Source organism: Ovis canadensis, chromosome 3 (genome assembly GCF_042477335.2).
Source record: "Ovis canadensis isolate MfBH-ARS-UI-01 breed Bighorn chromosome 3, ARS-UI_OviCan_v2, whole genome shotgun sequence".
NCBI lineage: Eukaryota > Metazoa > Chordata > Mammalia > Artiodactyla > Bovidae > Ovis > Ovis canadensis.
In genome coordinates, this window is record NC_091247.1 from 924776 (window position 1) to 948729 (window position 23954).

Consider the following 23954-nt stretch of genomic DNA (forward strand, 5'->3'; position numbering starts at 1 on the left):
GGTGAAGGGGACCCACTGGATGCCAGGACACAGCAGCTGCCCGCAGGCACTGGCCTCTAGTTGGGGGAAGAAGATGGGGTCAACCTGGAGGAGGGGCCGGGCTCCTCTCCCCTCACTGGCCCTTCTAAACAGAGCTGTTAAAGTGCTGCTGGAAAGGGCCCGCAGCCAGGAGCTCAAGAGAGAAGAGTTTCCACCAGAGATGAGGCCCTGCAGGGGCCCTGAAGGGGAAGGGTGGGCAGCTCCACGGGCCCCTCTGGCGGCTGCTCTGCGGACGTGGCAGGGGTGGCAGGGATGGTTAGACAGTCCCAGTGCCGCGGGGGAGGCTGTGGTCCTGTTAAGGCTGGCACACAACGTGGCAGGCGGTTCAGACGACCAGGTGGAGAAAGCACGGGCGGTGTGTCTGCGCTTCCCGTGTCCAAGGCCACTGCAGGCGCACGCGCGGGCTTGGAGCCACAGGCGCGCGCGCAGGGTGCTTTCGTTTGCTGGGTTTCTCTCTCCCACTTGGCCTGCTTTGCTAGGGCCACCGTAACAGAGAACCGCCACCAGGCAGCTTACACACCAGACACCTGCTCTCACCCTCGGGGGCTAGAAGTTCAAGGTCGAGGTGCTGGCAGGTTGGATCCTCCTGAGGTCATGGGGTGGCGAGAGCTCCCTGCTCTCCCAGCCGCTGGGGGTCTTCTGGTTGCCTCTGGTGTCCTTGGCTTGTAGGACATCGCCTGGCTCTCTGCCTCCAGCTCCACACAGGGCTCTCCGTCTCTGTGTGTGAAGGTGTCCATATCTGCCCTTGTTATGGGGACACAGTCATACGGGCTGGCGCCCATTGCCATGACCTCATCTTGATCACCCCCCTTTCCAAATACAGCCACATTCTGAGAGTGGGGGCTGGGGGGAGGGCTGGAACATGTGAATTCAGAGGGGGCAGCCATAACACCGGAGAACCTCAGGCCAGCCTGCCCTCCATCCTCCGTGGCTGCACCAGGCTCCCACCCCCGGAGGACTGCAGGCTGTTGATTCATCCTTCGAGTACTTACGGGGACGTCCCAGAGGCGCTGCCGTTTACCGGGAGTGTTTCCCCACATCCTTGCCAAGAATATGGCGGTCACATTTCTATCCGTTGAACCACAAACCATTACCTCTCTTGTTCTGATTTGTTCTTGAAATAAGTGTGCACTGAAACCCTCGTGTGTTCTGTTGGGGGTTTTATTTCCTTTATTCAGAGCCACCTGTTCATTGCACCATTTTCCTAACGGACGTGTGAGGGTGTTTCCACACACAGGCCATCTGGCGAGCAGGGCCCGGGCCCCCCTCCAGGATGGGCTGTGTGATAAGGAAGCAGGAACCCAGCTGGGCGACCCCCTACCAGTGGTTGTAGAGCCGCCCGTGGTGGTGGCAGATGGGTCGGAGGCCCAGGCCCGGAGGCCACAGTACGGCCAGGTCAGCCCGGCTCGTGGCGGGGCCTGTGCCCGGGGCCCTGACCAGTGCTGGGTCTGGGGAGGGGCTGTCAGGCTGGGCCCGAGCGGGGCGGGGCCCTGGGCCTGGAGGAAGGCGCGTGCAGACCCCACGGTGGCCACCAGGCGGCGCGGCACCTCCACAGCCCGGCCCGGGCGGGAGACGCTGCGAGCGGCCGCTACTGGGCAGGTGCGCGCGCACCTGGGGGGCTGCCAACCCCCAGCCTCTTCTGTCCCTTCCTTCCAGTCCGAGAGGAGGGCGGTTCCCATGGGCCAGAAACTTGGGGCGTCTAACACCAAGAGCTCTTCTTTTCAAAGGTTAAGGACCGGGAGAAACACACCGCGACCGCACAGGGGAGAGGCAGGGGCGTGGGGTGGGCGGGCGCGCCCCGGGGACAGCTCACAGGTAGGAAGGGGGCGTCCCTTCCAAGTGGCTTCCCACTCTTGTGACGCCCTGGTCGGCAGGTGAGGAAACTGAGGCTGTGGCCAGGCTATTCCCAACTCCCCCGCTCCCTGGCCTGGGCGTCCACTGGGGGGAGGGCAGCGGGGCTTTTGGTGGGGGCGACCCTGACCCAGAGCTGCCCCCGCCGTCCACTGCCTCCTCCTCCATCACTCTGTCCCCTTCCCTCCCCCGGGACCCCCGGGGGCTTCGGTACGGTCTGAGCTCCCTTGTGCCCGCCCCGCAGGAGCCTGGCAGCCTTCCCAGCCGAGGTGACTCCACAGGGCGGGCCGGGGCTGGGGAGGGCGGGGCGCTCGGAGAACCTTAAAGAGCGCTCCCGGCCCGCCCAGGCCCTGCTGCCGCGGCTCCCACCATGGCTGAGGCCGGCAAGCTCCAGCTGTTCGTCAAGGTGCCAGGCTGCCGGGGCTGGGGGAGGTCCAGGGGAGGGGTGCTCTGTGGGGCTCTATTTTCTGGGGCAGGCTGGGGGGGGTCTGTGGGCTCAGGCTGTCTCATGCAGGCTGTGTAACTGGGTGGGGGGGACAGGGGGTGCATTAGAAGGGAGAGCACGCCATCCCCAAAAGGGCTGAGGTGGCCCCATCCTCCTGGAAAAAAAGCCCCTTAGGGGTTGAACCAGGCAGGTAGCCCGAGGCTGGGGCTCAGGGGCTGTGCCAGGCAGCCCCCTCAGTGCCCAGATCTGCGATCCCTGCGAAGGGACTGCCAAGTCCTGGCCTCCTCCCACCCTTGGAGCCCAGGGCAGCAAGGTGCCCAGCTGGACGGGATGAATCACTCAGAAAACAGCTCCATTGGCCCGACCCACCCTTATGACCAGCCTGCAGGGCCTGGTGCCCAGGGGCCTGGCCTCTGCCCAGGCTCTGAAGATAAGGGTCAAGGGGCCAGGCCCCACAGCCAGGGTCCCACCCCTGCACCCCTCATCCTGGCACCCTGCCCAGCCTCCAGGCCCTTGGCAGCTCCGCAGACCCCTCCTCCCAGGGACCAAGTCAAGGGCCTTCACCGGCCACTTGTCAAAGTTGTGCCTGAGAGCGCAGGAGCCCTGGGCAGCAGGAGCCCACAGGGGTCCTGGGTGTGCCCCCTGCCCTGGCAGCCCCGTGTGCCCCACTCCAGGCCAGCGAGGACGGCGAGAGCGTGGGCCACTGCCCCTCCTGCCAGAGGCTCTTCATGGTCCTGCTTCTCAAGGGCGTGCCCTTCACACTCACCACTGTGGACACCCGCAGGTGAGCCCTGCCCCGGGACCCTGGCCTCGCGCTCCTCAGCCAGCCACCTCCCGCCCTGCCTCGTGCCCACAGGTCCCCGGAGGTGCTGAAGGACTTCGCCCCAGGCTCCCAGCTGCCCATCCTGCTCTGCGACGGCGACGCCAAAACCGACACGCTGCAGATCGAGGAGTTTCTGGAGGAGACGTTGGGGCCCCCAGAGTGAGGGCAGAGCCCAGGAGGGGCCGGCGGACAGGCCACCCCGGGGCAGAGGCCAGGAGGGGCAGAGGCCAGGAGGGGCAGAGGCCAGGAGGGGCAGAGGCCAGGAGGGGCAGAGCGGGCCTGGAAGGGGCCGCGGGCTCTGACTCGCACCGCTCCCCCTCCAGATTCCCCAGCCTGGCGCCCAGATACAGGGAGTCTGCCGCAGCGGGCAACGACGTCTTTCACAAGTTCTCCGCCTTCATCAAGAACCCGGTGCCCACGCAGGACGACGGTGAGGGTCTGGAGGCGCGGCGAGGGTGGGGGGAGAGGCGCCCCGGCCGGCCCTCACCGGGCCCCTCCCCCTCAGCTCTGTACCAGCAGCTGCTGCGCGCCCTCGCCAAGCTGGACAGCTACCTGCGCGCGCCCCTGGAGCACGAGCTGGGGCGCGAGCCGCAGCTGCGCGAGTCCCGCCGCCGCTTTCTGGACGGCGATCAGCTCACGCTGGCCGACTGCGGCCTGCTGCCCAAGCTGCACGTCGTGAACGTGAGCGCCGGGGCGGGGCGGGGCGGGGCGGGGCGCGCAGGGCAGGGCAGACCCGCCAGGAGACCCTGACGGCGCCCCTCGCCCGCAGACGGTGTGCGCGCACTTCCGCCAAGCTCCCATCCCCGCTGAGCTGCGCGGCGTCCGCCGCTACCTGGACTGCGCCCTGCAAGAGAAGGAGTTCAAGTACACGTGTCCCCACAGCGCCGAGATCCTGGCGGCGTACCGGCCCGTCGTGCGCCCCCGCTAGCGCCCCCGCCACCTGCCCACCCGTCTGCAGCCCCATAAAGGCACCTCTGCCCCGGTGAGCGCGAAGGGGCATCGGAGGGACCAGAGGCCCTCAGTTTCTGCCACTCCCAAACGCCCACCGTGGGCCGATCAACTCCAGACAACAGCCCACAAGGATAGGCAGGGAAGCCGGTGGGCGGGGTGCGGCCCATCTCCCTACTCCTCCTGGGTGGCGGGACTGGACTGGGCTCCCAAACCAGTCAGGCCAGGGTGGGGCGGCAGGATGGCTGGGGAGGGTGGGGAGCGAAGCCCCATATGGGCAACTCCGGGCCAGAGGGCGGGCCCCACATTCCTCAGCTCTGCCCAAGCGCAGGCCACCCCCCACCTCCCTTCCCTGGCCATCGTGTGGGGTCTGCACCACTGAGGCGTGTGCCCCAGCAGCAGGAACAAGGTTTCTAGCCTCTCAGAGCCCCACCCTTGCACAGCCGGCTGGGCTCCTGGGCGTGCCCCTGGGCGTGCCAAGCAGGGACAGGTGGGCAGGGCTAGAGAGGTGGGCAGTCTCACCAGGAAGCACAGAGCCTGACACGGCCCCATGCCCGGCCCGCGGACCCGGGAGCCAGCGTCTGGCCATGACCTCGTGACTTTCGCCAGATGAAGATGTTTATTTGATGGGGAAGGGGCTGGAGGAGTGGCCTTGTTCGCGCCTGGCAGCAGGCTGGGCAGGTGCTGGCTAGAGGTCCAGGGGGCCGCCCCTGCCCTCGCCTCACAGGCACTGTCCTGACTCTGTGGTGCCTTCAGGGATCATCAAAGTCTACACCACTTGCCGGCTTCTTACTGGGAGAGAAGAGGGGATGATGCTGTGGGGTGTGGAGGGGCGGGCGGGGTCCACGCTGGACGATGGGCACAGGAGGGACAGGGGGTGGGGGGGCACCTCTTGAAGCCGGGGTTGATGAGAGACTCCCCTGGACACCGCCTCTTGACCCCAGGTCCAGGGCCACCTCTCTGAGGATCTGGGTCTGGGGAAACAGGAGGAGGGCGGGGGGGGAGGGTCCTGAGTCCAGCAAGACCCCAGGCCCACGACCCCCTCCCACGAGTACAGAGCCCCTCTCTGGACTTTGAGGCTTGTTCTTGAGTCCCAGCAGAGTCAGCGGGGTGCCAAACCGAGTCACAAGTGACAGGCCTTACCTGGTAAGAAGAGATGAGGCCCCGCCTGCCAGGCGCTCTTCCTGGGGCTGGTGGCTGTCTCCTCTGCTGCAGCAGCTGGGGGGTGGAAAGCAGGAATGCAGGCCCGGCCTGGGGAACCCTAGTGAGCCTAGGTGGGGGGTTCCCACCCCCACCTACCTGCCAGCTGCCGCTCCAAGCTGCACACACGCTCTGCCAGGCCCAGCATCAGTGTCTGCAACCTGGAGGCTGCCTCTGGGCCTGGCACCTTGGACAGGTCGAGTTCCAGCGCCGAGGGCCCCCCTGAAAGGGTCAGGGATGCTCTGTCTTCCTGCAGGGTGAGAGTCACAGCTTGCTGCTTGCAGGCTGCCCTGGGGGAGGAGGGGGGCTGAGAACCATGGCCACATCCACTGCTCCCCACCCACCCTGCCTCTCTGCTCAGAGGCTCACCTGAATCGGAGGGCGATGTCTTCAGCTGCACTGAGGCCAAAACGGGCTTGCTACAGGGCACAAGGGCTGGTCATCAGGGGCCTGAGACCCTACGGCCTCTGGGGACACCCTCAATCTGCGCGACCACAGCCTCCCGGGACAGCTGCAGGGCCGTGGGAGGGGTGCCCAGGTACTTCTGGTAAATTCCAGGCCGCCCCTTGAGAGCCCACAGGCGGTCCGCGCTGCAGGTGTGTGGTGCAGCGGGGGGCCTCCCGGCCACCCAGGAGCCCCGTTACCCACCAGGGCCGCCAGGCGGTCCGGCGTGAAGCAGGTGCTCCAGAGCTCCGCGGCGTCCGTCACACTGCGGGGCAGGGGCAGTCAGGCCGGGCCGCCCGCGACCCCTCGCAGCCCCGCGGGACCCACTACCCACCAGAGGTTGAAGCCGCCGCGTTCCCCGGGCCCGCCGCCCTCCCCCTCGCAGTAGCACACGAAGCGCGGGGGTCCGGGGCCCGGCGGCAGCGTGCAGAGAGGCGGCGGCACCATGGCGCCTCGGCGGGCGGACGGATCCGGCGGGCAGGGCTTCGGGGCAGGGGCGCCTGCGGGCCCGGGGCGCCTGCGGGCCCGGGGCGCCTGCGGGCCCGGGGCGCCTGCGGGCCCGGGGCGCCTGCGGGCCCGGGGCGCCTGCCGATCTGGGGCGCCTCGGGACCTGGAGCGCCTGCGCGGGCAAAAGGCTTCCGGAGCGGGGCGGGCTGGGGCGGGGCTTAGTCCGGGGCGGGGCCTGCGCCTTTGCCGTGGGGAGGGGCGACGTGCACGGCTCTGGCTCCCGGGTTGCTTTCACCGAACGTGGTCACCGTCTGGGGCTCTTTGGACCTTCCCTCCTGCGCGCCCCCTGTCCCCGCTGAGTCCGGGGCTCCCCCCTTGGCGCAAGCCCTGGGGGGCGTAAGCCCCTCCGGCAACCACTTTGGCCTCAGATCTCTTTGACCGCCCCCCCTTCTCTGGTCCCTGCGGCCTCCCCCTGGCCTCCGCACCCCGCTTCCTGTGTCAACTGGACCAAGTCAAATACAAAGCACAATAAAGTATGGTGACTCGCGCCAGCCTTCCGGCCTTCCGCCCCTCGTTTGTTCGCTCCGCCGTGTTTAGCCAGCGCCCCTTGCTTCCCGGTGTTGTCCCGGCCCGGAGCTCACCTTGATCAGTAGCCAGGTCTCTGATCTCCTGGAGCTGGGGAGCGCTCACTGGATGGACAATGAAGCATGAAGTCCTCAGGTCGCGCCCAGTGCCCTCTGAGCTGTGACCTGGAAGAAGAGAGGGATGGAGCACGCCAGGAAAGGGGGCACCAGGCAGAGGGGGCGGCCTCTGCAGAAGCCGGGCTGTGGACACAGGAGGCGGCCTCTGCAGAAGCCCTGCTGTGGACACAGGACAGCTCTGCCCCAGGCTTTGCGAGGCTGGGGTGACAGGACCGAGGCATCTGGGGGTGGCTGGCGGGTGGGTTTGTAAGCTGTGATGATGGGTTTCAAACGTGCCTGTAGCCAAGCCTGCCGCAAGCGGCCGCTGCAACCTGCTTCACAGCCCTCACCCGCCCCCGCCCCCTCCCCCCACCCAGTGCCAGCCTCTGGACCTCTGCGTGCGCTGTTGTCTGCCTGGTACCCCCTCCCCAGACTCACGCACTCCCTTCAGGTCTTTACGCAGAGGTCCCTTACCGGTGAGGCCTTCTCTTGTTTTATACCTGATTTCAACACCCTGCCCCGCATCTCGTGTCCTCTCCTCTCTGTGTTTACTCACTTTTCAGCTTGTCCCTATACAAGGTATCTTCTGATGTACCTGCGGTGACAGCAGCCTCTAAGACGGCCCCCAACCGAGTGCCCTCCTAGTTTTGCACCTTTGGGGACCCCTCCCCTGAGCCTGCGCTGGATGGAGCCCCTCGAGGATAGCCGATAGAATGTGTTGGAAGCGATGGGCTGCCACTTCTTTCTTCCTCTGGAATTGTTCACACAGGACAAGGAGCCCGGTGGCAAAGGACCAGGGCCCAGCGCGGGGAAGCCCAGACCCCGACCCGCTCCCGGGGGAGCCTTCCGCTGGGAACACAGCCTCCACCAGAGGGCACACAGCCAGCTTCTGGACCCTCAGAAACAGGCAGATAACACACGCTGTTTCCAGCTGCTGAGTGCTGGGGTTAATCTTTCTGCAGTAGGTTACTAATACGGTTATTTATTCTCTTTCCTGCCCATTTTACCATGAGGTTCACGAGGGCAGGGCTTTCCATCTGTGTCATTCGCCATTGTATTCTCAGTGTTTAAACGGTGGCTGGCACGCTCTTGTTGTTCTGTTGCTAAGTCACGTCAGACTCTTTGTGACGCCCATGGACCACAGCATGCCTTCACTATCTCCATCACTGTCTCCCGGAGTTTGCTCAGACTCATGTCCGTCGAGGTGGTGGTGCCATCCAACCATCCCATCCTGTCGTCCCCTTCTCCTCCTGCCCTGAGTCTTTCCCAGCATCAGGGTCTTTTCTAACGGGTGGAACATAGAGAGGTTTAATAAATACACAAATGAGTGGATGCAGAGTGGAGAGCTGTTGGCGGGTTTAAGCAGGGGTGGGATGGAGGTGTCCATTCTGATTTTTGTGTATAAAGCCCATGTTGAATGTCATGAGGCGGGGGGATCAAGGGTTGCAGTGGTGAAGGCAAGGGGGGCAGGGAGAACAGTAGAGGGCTGCTGAGTTCCTACAGCAGAGCTGATGCAGCCGGGGCCAGGGGCTCAGAGTGAAGTTGGAGAGAGGTAGCAGGAAGGAGGGGATGGATCATGGATGACCCCTGCATTTCGCAAGTGTAGAAAAGCCCTTCCCAAGATGATTGGGGCAGGGCAGGATTGGAGGAAACCTGGGGCTTCTCCTTTTCATGGAATTCCTGACATGACTGTATGTCTGATGGAGGTGAGTGAAAGCTGCTGTGCTTGCAAGACTCTAGTCTAGACGATCAGGCCGGGAGGTGTGTGTGTGGCGCCACCACCCCTCGTCGTCCAGTCGCTAAGCCGTGTCCACCTCTGTGCGACCCCAGGGACTGCGGCATAGCACGCTCCTCTGTCCTCTACCATCTCCTGGAGTTTGTTCAGCCTCATGTCCATTGAACTGAGCCAGTGATGTTATCTAAGCATTGAATCCTCTGCTGCCCCTTTCTCCTTTTCCCTTCCATTTTTCCTAGCATCAGGGTCTTTTCCAGTGAGTTGGCTCTTCACATCAGGTGACCAACATACTGAAGCTTCAGCTTCAATAGACCTTCCAAAGAATATTCAGGGTTGATTTCCCTCAGGACTGACTGGTTTGCTCCCCTTGCAGTCCAAGGGACCCTCAACAGGCTTCTCCAACACCACAGTTCAGAAGCATCAATTCTTTGGCATTCAGCCTTCTTTATTGCTCAACTCTCACATCCATACATGACTACTGGAAAAACGCTAGCTTTGACTAGATGGACGTTTGTTGGCAAACTCGTACATTTGCTTTTTAATACACTGTCGAGGTTTGCCATACTGTCTCTTCCAAGGAGCAAGCACGTTTTAATTTCATGGCTGCAGTCACCGTCCGCAGTGATTTTGGAGACCAAGAAAAAAAAATCTAGCACTATTTTCTATTTTTTTGCCCAACTATTTGCCATGAAATGATGGGACCGTGATCAATGCAAAGAATTAGAGGGAAAAAAATAGAATGGAAAGACTAAAGATCTGTTCAAGAAAACTAGAGATACCAAGGAACACTTCATGCAAAGATGGATGGGCACAATAAAGGACAGAAATGGTATGGACCTAACAGAAGCAGAAGATACTACAAAGACGTGGGAGGAATATATAGAAGAACTGTACAAAAAAGACCTTTACGACCCAGATAACCACGATGGTGTGATCACTCACCTGGAGCCAGACATCCTGGAATGTGAACTCAAGTGGGCCTTAGAAAGCATCACTACAAACAAAGCTAGTGGAGGTGATGGAATTCCAGTTGAGCTATTTCAAATCCTGAAAGATGATGCTGTGAAAGTGCTGCACTCAATATGCCAGCAAATTTGAAAAGCTGAGCAGGACTGGAAAAGTTCAGTTTTAATTCCAATCCTAAAGAAAGGCAATGCCAAAGAATCTTCAAAGTGAAAGTGAAGTGAAGTTGCTCAGTCGTGTCCGACTGTTTGTGATCCCACGGACTGTAGCCTACCAGTCTCCTCCGTCCATGGTATTTTCCAGGCAAGAATACTAGAGTGGGTTGCCATTTCCTTCTCCAGGAGATCTTACCAACCCAGGGATTGAACCAAGGTCTCCCACATTGTAGGCAGACACTTTACCGTCTGAGCCACCAGGGAAGTCCTGTGGCCACTGCTGAGTTTTCCAAATTTGCTGGCATATTGAGTGCAGCACTTTCACAGCATCACCTTTCAGGATTTGAAACAGCTAAACTGGATTCCATCACCTCCACTAGCTTTGTTTGTAGTGATGCTTTCTAAGGCCCACTTGACTTCACATTCCAACAAGTGTTTCTTGACTTCCTACTTTTGCATTCCAGTCCCCTATAATGAAAAGGACATCTTTTTGGGGTGTTAGTTCTAAAAGGTCTTGTAGGTCTTCATAGAACTGTTCAACTTCAGCTTCTTCAGCATTACTGGTCGGGGCACAGACTTAGATAACTGTGATATTGAATGGTTTGCCTTGGAGACGAACAGAGATCATTCTGTCGTTTTTGCGATTGCATCCAAGTACTGCATTTAGGACTCTTTTGTTGACCATGATGGCTACTCCATTTCTTCTGAGGGATTCCTGCCCGCAGTAGTAGCTATAATGGTCATCTGAGTTAAATCCACCCATTCCAGTCCATTTTAGTTCGCTGATTCCTAGAATGTCGACGTTCACTCTTGCTATCTCTTGTTTGACCACTTCCAATTTTCCTTGATTCATGGACCTGACATTCCAGGTTCCTATGCAATATTGCTCTTTACAGCATCGGACCTTGCTTCTATCACCAGTCACATCCACAGCTGGGTATTGTTTTTGCTTTGGCTCCATCACTTCGTTCTTTCTGGAGTTATTTCTCCACTGATCTCCAGTAGCATATTGGGCACCTACTGACCTGGGGAGTTCCTCTTTCAGTATCCTGTCATTTTGCCTTTTCACACTGTTCATGGGGTTCTCAAGCAAGAATACTGAAGTGGCTTGCCATCCCTTCTCCAGTGGACCACATTCTGTCAGGCCTCTCCACCATGACGCACCTGTCTTGGGTTGCCCCGAGGGCATGGCTTAGTTTCGTTGAGTTAGACAAGGCTGTGGTCCTAGTGTGATTAGATTGACTAGATTTCTGTGAGTGTGGTTTCAGTGTGTCTGCCCTCTGATGCCCTCTTGCAACACCTACCATCTTACTTGGGTTTCTCTTACCTTGGGCGTGGGGTATCTCTTCACGGCGGCTCCTGCAAAGCGCAGCCGCTGCTCCTTACCTTGAATGAAGGGTATCTCCTCACCACCGCCCTTCCTGACCTTCAACGTGGGATGGCTCCTCTAGGCCCTCCTACGCCCGCACAGCCACCGCTCCTTGGACGTGGGGTCGCTCCTCCTGGCCGCCGCCCTGGCCTCAGATGCGGGGTAGCTCCTCTCGGTAGCTTCCTGCGCCATTGCAGCCTGGCACTCTAGGCCACTTGCCCCTGACCTCAGACGTGGAGTGGCTCCTCTCGGCCACGCTTAGTGCACCGGCTGCAGCCACCTGCCAGAAAACCATCTACTTCTGCTTTATTGACCACACCAAAACTTTGACTGTGTAGATCTCAACAGACTGTGGACAATTCTTAAAGAGCTGGGCATACCAGACCACCTGACCTGCCTCCTGAGAAATCTGTATGCAGGTCAAGAAGCATAGTTAGAACTGGACATGGAACAACAGACTGGTTCCAAATGGGAAAAGGAGTATGTCAAGGCTGTATATTGTCACCCTGCTTATTTAACTTCTATGCAGAGTACATCATGAGAAATGCTGGGCTGGATGAAGCACAAGCTAGAGTCAAGACTGCCAGGAGAAATATCAATAACCTCAGATATGTAGATGACACCACCCTTATGGCAGAAAGTGAAGAGGAACTAAAAAGCCTCTTGATGAAAGTGAAAGAGGAGAGTGAAAAAGTTGGCTTAAAGCTCAACATTCAGAAAATGGAGATCATGGCATCTGGTCCCATCACTTCATGGGAAATAGACGGGGAAACAGTGGAAACAGTGACAGGCTTTATTTTTTGGGGGCTCCAAAGTCACTGCAGATGGTGATTGCAGCCATGAGATTAAAAGACACTTGCTCCTTGGAAGAAAAACTATGACCAACCTGGACAGCATATTAAAAAGCAGAGACATTACTTTGCCGACAAAGTTCCATCTAGTCAAAGCTACGGTTTTTCCAGTGGTCATGTATGGATGTGAGAGTTGGACCATAAAGAAAGCTGAGTGCCAAAGAATTGATGCTTTTGAATTGTGGTGTGGAGAAGACTCTTGAGAGTCCCTTGGACTGCAAGGAGATCCAATCAGTCCATCCTAAAGGAGATCAGTCCTGAGTGTTCATTGGAAGGTTGGATGCTGAAGCTGAAGCTCCAATACTTTGGCCACCTGATGTGAAGAACTGACTCTTTGGAAGACTCTGATGCTGGGCAAGATTGAAGGCAAGAGGAGAAGGGGATGACAGAAGATGAGATGGTTGGATCGCATCACCGACTCAATGAACATAAGTTTGAGCAAGCTGCAGGAGTTGGTGATGGGCAGGGAGGCCTGGTGTGCTGCAGTCCATGGGGCCGCAAAGAGTCGACATGACTGAGTGACTGAACTGAACTGATGGAACCGGATGCCATGATTATAGTTTTTTGAATGTTGAGTTTTAAGCCAGGTTTTCCACTCTCTTCTTTCACCTTCATCGAGAGGGTCTCTAATTCCTCTTTGCTTTCTACCACTAAGATGGTGTCATCTGCATATCTGATGTTATTGATGTTTCTCCTAGCAATCTTGATTCCAGCTTGAGTTTCAATTAGCTTGGCATTTCTCATGATGTACTCTCAATATAAGTTAAATAAGACAATATACAGCTTTGATGTACTCCTTTCCTAATTTTGAATCAGTCTATTATTCCTCGCCCATTCTAACTGTTGCTTCTTGACCTGCATACTGGTTTCTCAGGAGGCAGGGAAGGTGGTCTGGTATCCCCATCTCTTTCAGAATTTTCCAGTTTGTTGTGATCCACACAGTCAAAGGCTTTAGCATAGTCAATGAAGCAATAGTAGATGTTTTTCTGGGATTCTCTTGCCTTTTCTATGATCCAAAGGATGTTGGCAATCTGATCTCTGGTTCCTCTGCCTTTTCTAAATCCAGCTTGTACATCTGGAAGTTCTTGGTTCACATACGTTTGAAGTCTAGCTTGAAGGATTTTGAGCATTACCCTGCTAGCATGTGAAATGAGTGCAATTGTGAGGTAGCCTGAGCATTCTTTGGCATTGCCTTTCTTTGGGATTCGAATGAAAACTGACCTTTTCCAGTCCTGTGGCCATTGCTGAGTTTTCCAAATTTGCTGGCATATTGAGTGCAGCGCTTTCACAGCATCATCTTTTAGGATTTGAAATAGCTCAGCTGGACTTCCCGCACCTCCACTAGCTTTGTTCGTAGCAATGCTTCCTAAGGCTCACTTGACTTCACACTCCGAATGTCTGACTCTAGGGGAGTGATCTCACATTGTGGTTATCTGGGTCATTACGACCTTTTTTTGTACAGTTCTGTGTATTCTTGCCACTTCTTAATATGGAAGCTCTTGACTCCATTTTAAATATGGTTTATATTTATGAATCTTTACATTTCCTCCTGTGGAGATGTTTCTCTGAAAGCATTGCTGATCAACTGGCAGGTTTTTGTTTTTTTTTTCCAGATACAGCAACTTTTCCCCTTGATGCCAGGGAGGACCCTTCCTGGATATCGTGTCCCTCGGGACAGGGAGCGTGTACATATGGAGATCTCTTCAGGTCAAATTCAAGTAACAGAACGGGTTGGAGGGGGTGCTCAGAAATCTCCTGTCGGAAGTCTGTGTCTTAGAACAGTGGATGCAGAAGGGCACACTTGAGCCGGAGAGAATTAAACAAGCACTCTGGGGAGACATGGCTGATGCAAGAATTAAGGCGTGGGGGAGTGATTCTGGATTATACATAATTTGACTTAAACTTTACGCTAATTAGAGCAGCCTGTCTTATGGCCTGTCAAACATGAACTGTGTATCTGCTTTATCACAATGAGGAGGAAGGGGAAAATGCATTACCTGATTGCTTAGAATGTCCACTCTGAGTACAGGGATAATTGCCACCTCCTGCCCCTTCCTCCCCAGTGACAGCGCTATACTCCTTGGAAGATGAGAGTCCCTTCCCAGACACCAAGGTCATGCTGGCTTGCTGTGCACCTGCTGACCTGTCTTCAGACCTTGAGAAAATGTGTCCCTGTCGTGTCTGGTGTTCTGACAAGATGTAGAGCTGTGGTCCAGGCATCTGCACTGGACCCGGGTGGCCATTGTGGATGTGGTTTCAGACAGCTCCTGCCTCGCTGGGAGCTTGAATGTTTTAAGCTGGATCAGACTTTGCTAGCCACAACCACCTGCGACCTTATGGTCTCAAGGTCTCTCCTTGTAGCTGTGTGTTTTGGACCTCACTGATTCTTGCCCTACAAACAGCCTTCCTCCTTGTCAGCTTCTATCCCAATTCCTGACAGCTTATGGATCTTTGCAGTTTTTGCCTGTATAAACGTCCCTCCTCATTTTGCAGCTTGGGGAGCACAATTCAAGTGCTCCCTAAGTCTGGGCCTTCTGCTCTACAGCCCTCAGTTTAGCTCAAATAAAACTTTTCTATCCCTATGGTCAATGTAAATCTTCAATAACCAATCCAAGCTGGTTAACAAGGAGAGCTCGACAGAAAGAAAAGACACAGATTAAGCAAAAAAAGAGAGAGAGAGAGAGAGAGGGTTGGGGACTCCCCTGACAGTCCAGGGGCTTGGGTTTGGTCCCTGGTGGGGGAACATGCCATGTGGTGTGGCCAAAAGCAGAGAGGAGGTCTAGGAGGAGGTTTGGGAGGAGCCCCTGTGATTCCTCGGAGCCCGGTGCTGGGGGCTGGGAGGATGTTGGAAAGGCTGGTTAGAGGCTGAAACTGAAGGCTCCTGAGTGCTTAGGCGTGGAACAATCTTTTTCCCAGTGACCGGGCTCTTTGTAATAATACCGGTGGGGTCAGCTGAGGGGGCCCTTGTTGGCCACCCAAGGTGTTTGGCCTTTGCTCTCTTGAGGGGACCCAGGCGCCGGTTGTGGGCTGAGGAGTGGCGCGCTGACCGAGACACGTGCCCCCTTGGGACCCGGGTGGGCAGCTGGCTGAAGGCCGCCCCCTTGTGGCCAGGGCAGGGCGTGCAGGACTGGGCCCATCGGCAGGCGCCAGGGGCGTGCCCCCGCCGGCGTCCAGAGGGCCGCGAGGGCAGGCTGCATCTCCCCGCCCCACAGCGAGTCCCCGCTCTTAGGCGATTGCCAGGCCGTCTTCTCTCGGTCTGTGTGGAAGCCGAATGTCAGCCAACGAACCAGCCGATCAACTGGGAATTCCCTGGCGGCCCAGCGGGTAGGACTTGGCGCTTTCACTGCGGGGGGCCCTGGGTGTGCTCCCTGCCTGGAGAGCGAAGTTCCCACAAGCTGTGCATCTCAGCCAAGGGGGCTGGCAGAGAGCACGCTGAATAGACCAACCGGTTCATCGCCAGTCCCTCTCTAGATGCCTGTCTGGTGGGCAGCTGGCGTCTTAGGTGGGAGGGGCCGGCTCTCTGCGCCTTCCTACCTACTGCCTGCCTCTGTGGCACAGGTATCAGGCTGGGGGCAGGGGCAGACGGGACAGGTCCCGCCCCTGTGGTGCCCACAGCGGGTCAGAGCCTGGCTGGCTGCCCGGGCAGCAGCGGCACCGGGGGGGGGGGTCCCGGTGTGCAGGGGTGAGGGGCTGTCTGGGGCCCCTGGGACGTGGGGGCTCTTCCTCCCAGGGATCGAGCTGCCCGGAAGGGCCCAGATGGAGAACGCTAGTCTGGTAGGACAGGGCTGCGTTTCTACTGAAAAGCATCCAGCCAGCTGACGAGCTGTCACCCGCGGGACCGCGGTCAGCTTTCTACATGTTCATGTCGTGCACGACTGTTTTCTGGACGAGTCACATTGCAGGTGCCGGGCCATTTTCCCCTGAAATGATTGGGGGCCAGCTGTGAAAGGACAGCACGATTTCCCTCATAAACACAATGGCAGGACAGACATCTGTGGGCAGGCGACAGGGAGAAGAGGTGCTGGGGGGCAGGCCAGGGTGGACGGGGTGCAGGCTCCCCCCGGGCTGTAGGGGGGCCCCGGTGGGGGGGACCCGGGGCCCAAGGAGCCCAGGTGCCTACCGGGCGTGAGTCGGGGGTCACGTTCTCGGGCAGCTGCAGGTCTGCACCCCTGGCCTGGCGCCTGGGGTCCGAGGGGGACTCAAGGAAGCCACTGAGATGCCTTGTCCGGCCACCGAAGGAGCCACCTCTCTCGGGCCTAGCTCCTGCCCAGGTGGTGGGCAGGGCTGCTGGGCAAGTGTCCTGCCCTGCCCCTCCAGGCCCCGGAACCAGCTGCGGACCGCTCCCCGGTGGGGATGGAGCCCGAGCCGCACACTGTCCCTCCCAGGCGGCCCCTCTCGCGGGGCGGCCCCTCTCGCGGGGCGCCCCCGCCGCGGCCCACCCGGCCCCTCTGCCCCTACGTCCAAGAAAGGCGCGGCAGCGGCTTGTGGAGACTCTTTATTGTGCTGGGGGTGGGGTAGAGAGGCAGCCGCTCCTCAAGGAGGACTGGGCCGCGGGGCACCGCCATCACCGCCTGGCTCCAGCTGCGTCCCCGCTGGGGTGGGGCTCGCGCCCCTCCCGCTCCGCCCTGCCCAGGGTGGGCGGGGCCTCCCGGGTCTGCGGGGCGCTGGGCAGCTGTGGTCCAGGCTGCCCCCGATCACCTAGGCCAGGACCTCTGCGCACTGGTCTGTGGAAGAGAGCAGGTCCTGAGGAAACGCCCGGCGCCCCCTCCCCACCTCCCCGGGGCAGAGGTCCTGGACCCTTCCCTGAGGGGCCAAGCCCCTCCCCTGCCTGTGACCCCCTCCTCCCTCCCCTGGCCCTCCTGTTGTGGGTCCAGTGCCCGAGGAGTGAGCCTTGGGGTCTCCCGCACACCCCCAAACCCCAGTCTGGGTCGGGGGTCCTTCTGCCCCTGCAGCGCTGGGCGGCCAGGGGACAGTGCTCACCTGACTTGGGCAGCAGGACGCCCTGGCTGGGGTTCAGGCCCACTTTGGGTGCCAGCTCCTGCATCCTCTGGGCGCCTTCAGGAAACAGCTCTGGGGCCCGGGCTGAGGGCAGGGGCACCGTGAGCAGAGGGGCAGGGCTGGGAGGGAGAGTGGGAGATGGGACGGGGCTGGGGAGGGGCCCAGGGAGACACTGGGAGACGCTGGTTTCTCCTGCCTCCCAGTCAGGGCTCGCTGGGGAGGCACACGGGGACACCACAGAGCAGGCCTCCCAAGCGGCCCCAGAGGAGGCGGCGCAGGCGTGGCCCCGCCCCCGTCACCCACCGTAGAGCTGCAGCCAGGTGCTCCTCACACCCCCCTTCTGCGTCTCGAAGTACATGACGGCGAAGTGCTGGTAGTCGGTGAAGGCCACCCTGATGTCGGTCTGGGCCATAGCTGGGTGGGGGCGGGAGCGTGCTGAGCTGGGCGCCGGCCTGGACGCCCCCTGCCCATCCCCACGGTCCCCGCGAGCCGGCCCTGCCGCTGCCCCCACCCACCCGGCACCGCCCGCGACGTGCCCGCCTCACCCGCGTTGCTGAACTGCCCGTCCACGGCCCCCCTGGTGAAGGTGCTGTCCGTCTCCTGGCACCCGCCATCGGGCCTGGGAAGGGGACCCCAGCGGCCTGAGCTGCAGCCCCTGCCCACCGCCCAGCCCCGCTGGGTGTCCTGAAGACGCGGCCCGACTGCGACCGAAACGGCTGCCGCTTGGCTGCTGCCGGCTGCCCCGAGGCCGCCTGTCCCCCATCAGATGCACGCTTGACCACACGGGTGCTTTACGCTTCACTTAGGGGAGAGGAGACATCCTGGGGCAGAGGCACACAGCCAGGGGACGCAGGGCCTGTGGGGTCTCCCCGCCTCCCCTCCAGACACCGGCACGCATGCACACACACACACGGACACGGCTCCCCCACACCCTCGGGTGGGGCCCCTCTGAGGAGCAGGTGAGCGGGGCTGCTGTTTCGACGGCCCTGCAGCCTAGCACAGGCGGGGCCTGGCTCTGACCCCCTGATGGCTCGGGCGCACCCCCGCTTCCTCCTGGCTCCCACCTGACCGTACGCTGGTTGGGCCTAAGGCCAGTCCAAGGTGGGACTCCTGGGATCACTTACGTGGGGAACCCAAACTTGATGCCCAGGTTGCCGTCAGCCAAGGAGGTCACCAAGACCACGGGCATCTTCATGTTGTCCTTAGCGTCCAGGAAGCCCTGGTCATCCGACACCGCCCCAACCACGTACCAGGGGCCCTGGAACTGCAGGGGGACAGGACGAGCTGGGGGCAGCCCCGGCTGCCACGTCAAACCTGACCCGAGCCTGGGGGGCAGCTGCTCTCATCTGGCTGGAGGCCCAGCGAGTAGTGGGGACGGAAGTCAGACTTGGGCCTGAGGGGCCTACTGTCCTCTGCACCCCCCGCCCCAAGTCAGCCAGACAGGCGGATGCGGGCTTGGTCCCCTTGAGCTGAGCTTGAACCAGAGTAGGGGCTGGGCTGGGTTCCCTCAGCCCTCTGGCCTGTCTGGTAGAACACAATCAGACAGAGGCTGCCAGCCCGGCACGTCCGTGAGTACCTGGCTGGCATCAAAGTCGGCCTGGATGGGGACCTCGGCCTGGCCTGGGGCTGCAGCGAGTAGGGCGAGGGTCCCGCTGATCAGCAGCGTCTGCAGCATCCTGGAAGGTGGCTCTTGCTGATGGCACGGGGCTCCGGAGCAGCACAGGAGGGTTGGGGTGGCCTCTCCCACTGTGCCTTTATGCCCCTGAGACGCCCTGGGGCGCTGGCCTGCCCGCCTGGGACAGACCCCACCGTGATAGGCTCCGATCGGGTTGCTCCCTGGAGCACTGGCCTGCTGCCTGGGACAGACCCCACCGTGATAGGCTCCGATCGGGTTGCTCCCTGGAGCACTGGCCTGCTGCCTGGGACAGACCCCACCGTGATAGGCTCCGATCGGGTTGCCCTGGCCCAGTGGCCCCCACCAGACCCCGCCCATCCTTCCCAGGGAGGGGGCCGGATGCCCCGGAGCAAGGGGAGGCGAAGGCCTGGCAGGCCCTGCGGGATGTGGCCTCCAGCCCTGGGCTCAGGCAGAGCCTTGGGAAGCCATTCCAAAGTCTCACCCTCACCTCCGACCCTCACAACCTGGGGGCCTGGACAGGGCCTGGTGGGCAGGCTGCTGTGGGCACTACGCCTTGTGAGCCAGGGGGCCCAGGACAGGGGCCCAAGTATGGCCACGCCTTGAGGGGGTGGCTGGAGAGGCTGCAGTGGGTGAGATCCGGCTGCATGCAGTGCGTGGGGACACAGCTTCTCTGAGCTGTCCCGGCTTCCGGCCAGCCACCTCTCCCATGCCATCAGGGGCTGAGCTAGTGCGCCCCTACCCGCCCCTCGGGGCATCCTGCAGAGCCAGCCGCTGAGATTTCACAGAGGGTTAAGGGACACCCAGGCCCAAAGCAAAGGGGGGCCGTCAGGTCCCCAGAGAGCTGGCCAGAGCCAGGCCCAACTGCAAGACAGACAGTCAGGAGCCAGGCGCTGACTTGCTTCAGAGTTTATTTTCAGAGCGGGAATAAAGGCTGAGGCGGGCAGGGATGGCGAGGGGCTGGGGCTGGGGTCTCGGGTGTTGCAGGAAACGGCTGAGCAGGGCAGAAGGGCCAGGTCCTGAGAGCCGGACTCACCTGGGCAGGAGAGCGGGACCTGTGGGTGGGGCCGGCCACATGCCCCCCACCCCAAGACCCCAGCCCCCTGCAGCCTCAGGTTGCGAGGGCCCGTCCACTGAGGCCTCTCAGCAAAGGGCACCGGCCTCCCTGCCGTCCCCTGGTCTTCCCACCGCAGTCCTGTCCCGGCCGCCCGCTCCGCCTGCTCCCAGTGACCTTGCTGAACCCCAGCGGAGGCCTCTCTGTGAAGCAGCCCTTGTCGGCGGAGGCCAGCCCTCGTGGCAGAGGGGAGGCTGCTGGTGAGCGCGTGTTGAATGAACGAGGGGCTGCTGGGGGAAGGTGGCCCCCAGCCCCACTCACCTATGTGCGCACCTCCATGCACTTGTCTGCCAAGAAAGAAGCCCAGGCCTGCGGTCAGTGCCCCAGGCCCGCCCTGCGGCAGGCATGACCCCTAAACTGCTGACTGTCACCCCCATCACTCCCGCCCCTCCCCCAGGTTCTGTCTACCCCTCCGAAAGGAAGATCCGGCCCCCCCCCCGCCCCCCGCCCCTGGGCCCAGAGCAGGCTTCCTTGGCAAGGAGGCCGTGGACACTTCAGGGAGCCTGTGCTGAGCCCTGTGTGGTTGTCCCTGTGTCCCGACACGGACACCCGTTCACAAGCCCCGTTTCTAGGGCCTGCCCTGCACCCCTCCCAGGCTGGGGCCTTTGCGTCCCGGGGGCCGAGCCGGGGCCTGGCACACGGTGGGCGCGTGGTGAATCCGGGGAGGGGGTGTTTCCTGAGGCGTGTCTTCCTGGGCCGGGCCCAGGGACTGCAGACCAAGGTCTCGGTGTGAGGCCAGACCACCCCCGCTCCGGAGGCCGCGCACCAGTCAGTGGGCAGTCTGGCCGGACGGGCTCCACCGCTCGGCCTCCCCCGGATCAGGAGACGGTCTGTCTTGCCTCTAATCTGACCTTAATCCCCTCCCGTCAGATTAGCGTGCTCACCAGTCTTGGGCAGGAACACAATGCCTTCCTCTGTGAAGCCCAGGCTCCTGGCGAAGGTGGTGAACTTTTCCTTGACCTCGGCTCTGGGGGTCTGGGTGCGGCCTGGGGCAGTGGGGAGAAGCCTTCGGCCTCCGTTTGTCTGGAGGATCCCCGTTCTGCCCCTGCTCCCGAGCCCAGGGCACCCCCAGCCGCCCCCACGGGTGGAGCCCCAGGCCCGGTGGTGGGCACGGCGCCGGGACACGTACTGTAGAGCGTGGCCACGAGGGAGTCCGGCCCCGGGCCCCGGACACTCTCGGTGTAGAGCAGGGCGTACGTCTCGTAGTCCGTCTCTGCCACCGACACCTCGTGGGTGCTGCTCCAGTCTGGAGACGCGGGAGACAGCCCCGCAGGGCCCCGTGTCCCCAAACCAGAAGGGCTCAGAAAATCAGGGGTGCGTGGGACAGCCACAAACCCCGCAGCCACGGCCCTCTGGGGAGGAGAGACGGCCAGAGGAGGCCATCACAGGCAGGGGCAAGGAGGGCAGGAGCCCCGGGGTGCAGAGGAGCGAGGGGCGCGTGGGGGCACAGACAGCAGCAGAGAGAGCCCTTCATGGGGGCTGCTGGGCAGGCCCAGGCCGGCCCGGGCGGGGCAGCCACCCCCCACCCTCCCCTGTACTGCCGGGCAGGGTGTGGCCCAGAGTCCCGGCCAGCAAGTGTCGCTCCTGGCCGCACTCACGAGGGCTGGTGTAGCTGTAGCAGCCTGGGGGGCCGGCCGGGCGCAGCAGCAAGGTCCGGGTCTCACACTGGTCTTTCCTGTGGGCAGGTCATCCTGGGGTCAGGGGTCGGGTGCTGGGGGTGTCCCCAGATTGCGACCCTGCGCCGGGAGCTCTGGGCCCCAGATGCCCGCCCCGCTGCCCACCTGAGGAAGGTAGAGGTGACGTTGAGGCCGCCATCCGCCGCGGGGGCCACCTCAGACTTGCACATGGACAGCACCTTCCTCTTCTCCAGGAACCAGCTCGAGTTGGAGGCAAGGCCGGAGGTGAACCAGCGTCCCAGGAACTGCAGCGACAGGAGCCCATGCCGGTCGGCCGGGACCCTCCGGACCCGCCGCGGCTGGGCGGCGCACCCACCCCGGCCCGCCTGCAGCCCACCCGGCCCCCCTGCTCCGGCGCGGCCCCTTCCGCTCCCCGCGGCCCCGCCCCCACCGCGGGGTCCCGCTCCCGCCGCCGGGGGGCCGGGCGGCAGAGGTCGCCGGGCCGTCCCTAGAGGGGTCGGATGCGGGCGTGGGGCGCGGAGCTGGAAGACCCGCCCCGACGCGCTCCAGCGACCCCCCGCAGGCCTCTGCGCGCGTGGTCCCGGGGCAGGGGCGCGCACCGGGGCGCGCTCAGTCCATCGCCATTCCTGGCGCCGCCCGGCCCCTCCGTCATCTGCGCGCTCCCGCGCGGAGGTGCGTCCCCAGGCCAGGTGTGGAAGGTGCGCCTGTTTGCCCTGGGCGTCGTGCGCTCGTTGGGCTAACCGTGTTGGGTTAGAGGTGGCGGGCGCGCAGGTGACCCGCGGGTCAGGCGAGCGCGCGCTCCCGCTCACAGGCGCGTCCCTGCCCGGCGGGCTCCTCTCTGTAGGGCTATTCTCTGTCGGTGAATCGCCTGGGGAGGCCTCTCCCCGTCAGCCCCCTCCGGCCGGTCCAGCCCTTCTTTTCTGCTCCCTGCTTCCCAGGGAGAGCACCCCGCTCCCCACGGGCACCATCCTGTCCCTGCACCTGGCCGGAGCTCTCCCTCACCTTGTCCTCTTTGAAGTTGGGCTGCAGGGCGGCCTTGGTGGGGGCTGGGGTCTGCAGGACCCCCAGGACCCCCAGCAGGAGCAGCCCCATCCATGGCCTGTTCGGAGTGGCCATTTTCCCAGAACCGGGCCGGCGGTACAGGCAGAGACGGGTGGGAGGCAGGGAGGCCGCCCAGAGACCCCTATTTATGGGCCTGGCTTGGCCTCCGCCCAGGCCCAAGGACAGCCCACTGCAGGCTCGTGATGCGGCGGGGGACAGGGCAGCGGAGTCCAGCGGCGGCCTCGTCCCCCACGGGGCTGCTTATGTAAGAGGCACTGACTGGGACAGCCTGGGCCTGCCCCCCGGGCTGAGCTGGGGGGGCAGAGGCCCCCGCATGGCAGGCCCCTCCTCCACCCTGGGAAGGTCCACTCCAGCAGCCTGGCTGGGGCAGGGGGCAAGTGCCTTGGTGCTGCCCTGCCTCTGGGGCCTCTGGTCACTTGAGTCCCCTCACAAGCCCTGCCATTGTTCTGTGTCCAAGCCTGCAACCCTGGGGCGACACAAGGCCCTGTTTGCACTGCCTGAGTTTCCTCCCGGAAGGCCCAGCAGGCCAGGGGGCGATGGGAAACTTGGGCCAAAGGAAAGAAGCCAAAGCTCCCCCCAGAGTGGAGCCGGAGGGCCTGGTGTGCAACACAGCGTCCCCGGAGCCAGCTGGCGGGGTCTGGCTGGCGGCCCCCGGGATGTCCTTCCCGGCCTCGGGCCCACGGCCTTGGGCAGAGGTCCATTCCTTGCGCCTGCACACCTACACAGCTCCACACCTACACAGCTCCACACCTACACAGCTCCACACCTACACAGCTCCACACCTGCACTCCTCCACACCTGCACAGCTCCACACCTGCACACCTGCACAGCTCCACACCTGCACTCCTCCACACCTGCACAGCTCCACACCTGCAGTGGCCCCACCCTGCCTGTCCTATTACCTGGTGCCAAGCTGGTGGCTCCCCCGGGGCCAGAGGACGTGAGGTACCCCCCCACTGCAGAGAGAGCCGTCTCCCCACAGAGGCCTCCCTGGGTTGACAGGCTGTCTCTGAGGTCCTGGGCCCTGTTCAAATCTGGCAAGTGTCCCCTGTCCCTCTGGTCGTGACCAAGGCCACCCCTATTAGCTGGGGCCTCAGCACAGGACTGAGTGGGGTCAGCAGCTCTGAGCAGCGGTGAGTGGGTGGGTGCGCACACCTGGGGTGGGGGCTGGGGAGGTAAGGCTGGGGAAGGAAGTCCCGAGCGAGGTGCAGACACAGGGGACATGGCTGTGGCTGGGGGGCACAGGAGCTGGCGCACACCCCGGGCCCAGCCCACCATGGGGTGCAGCCCCTGTCTGGTGCTTGGCACCTTCTGCCCGGAAGCTGGATACTTGGCAGCCCGGCCTCTGGCTTTGGACCGGACCCAGGGCTGTCCGGAAACCACGCGGAAGGAGAGGCGTGGGCCGGGTCAGCTCCCTGAATGGAGCCAGCGTGGGCCCTGCCACCCACCTCGCAGGGGCAGGATGGCGGGCCCCAGGCCCACAGGGGTCCTAGTAAGGGTTGGGTGCCCGGCCAGACCCCTGCTGTGGGGGCCCCGCCCCTGGAGGATGGCCCAGGATCC

At 62.0% G+C, this 23954-nt stretch overlaps 4 protein-coding genes across 11 annotated transcripts; 1 reads left to right on the plus strand and 3 right to left on the minus strand.

Moving 5' to 3' along the window:
- Positions 1-58: 58 nt before the first annotated feature.
- Positions 59-6751, plus strand: CLIC3 (chloride intracellular channel 3). Of its 5 annotated transcripts, XM_069579737.1 has the most exons (6): positions 2206-2296; positions 3010-3119; positions 3192-3317; positions 3482-3588; positions 3664-3839; positions 3928-6751. In XM_069579737.1, exons 1-6 carry the CDS (start codon positions 2261-2263, stop codon positions 4084-4086), a joined length of 714 nt encoding a protein of 237 aa, XP_069435838.1. In that variant the 5' UTR covers positions 2206-2260; the 3' UTR covers positions 4087-6751. The 5 variants fall into 5 exon arrangements, with proteins under 5 accessions (XP_069435836.1, XP_069435835.1, XP_069435834.1 ...); XM_069579736.1 differs by having other exon boundaries at positions 3482-3839; XM_069579735.1 differs by having other exon boundaries at positions 59-3588.
- On the minus strand, positions 4707-6696 carry PAXX (PAXX non-homologous end joining factor). Of its 3 annotated transcripts, XM_069579739.1 has the most exons (8): positions 6319-6696; positions 6085-6250; positions 5955-6015; positions 5676-5725; positions 5406-5596; positions 5250-5324; positions 4996-5080; positions 4707-4898 (listed from the first exon to the last, which is right to left on the minus strand). In XM_069579739.1, the coding sequence occupies exons 2-8, from the start codon at positions 6195-6197 to the stop codon at positions 4859-4861; spliced, it is 615 nt and encodes a 204-aa protein (XP_069435840.1). In that variant the 5' UTR covers positions 6198-6250; positions 6319-6696; the 3' UTR covers positions 4707-4858. The 3 variants fall into 3 exon arrangements, with proteins under 3 accessions (XP_069435840.1, XP_069435842.1, XP_069435841.1); XM_069579741.2 differs by lacking the exon at positions 5676-5725 and having other exon boundaries at positions 5406-5556; positions 6319-6382; XM_069579740.1 differs by having other exon boundaries at positions 6085-6376.
- A 9681-nt stretch (positions 6752-16432) lies between the features above and the next one.
- Positions 16433-19617, minus strand: LCNL1 (lipocalin like 1). 2 transcript variants are annotated; one of them, XM_069579743.1, is made up of 7 exons: positions 18805-19617; positions 18525-18741; positions 18073-18212; positions 17494-17567; positions 17252-17362; positions 16931-17032; positions 16433-16674 (listed from the first exon to the last, which is right to left on the minus strand). In XM_069579743.1, exons 1-7 carry the CDS (start codon positions 18939-18941, stop codon positions 16649-16651), a joined length of 807 nt encoding a protein of 268 aa, XP_069435844.1. In that variant the 5' UTR covers positions 18942-19617; the 3' UTR covers positions 16433-16648. The 2 variants fall into 2 exon arrangements, with proteins under 2 accessions (XP_069435844.1, XP_069435843.1); XM_069579742.1 differs by having other exon boundaries at positions 18525-19424.
- On the minus strand, positions 19476-22922 carry PTGDS (prostaglandin D2 synthase). The gene is made up of 7 exons (XM_069579744.1): positions 22335-22922; positions 21477-21616; positions 21294-21370; positions 20825-20941; positions 20580-20681; positions 19957-19982; positions 19476-19617 (listed from the first exon to the last, which is right to left on the minus strand). The coding sequence occupies exons 1-6, from the start codon at positions 22446-22448 to the stop codon at positions 19957-19959; spliced, it is 576 nt and encodes a 191-aa protein (XP_069435845.1). The 5' UTR covers positions 22449-22922; the 3' UTR covers positions 19476-19617.
- Positions 22923-23954: the final 1032 nt, after the last annotated feature.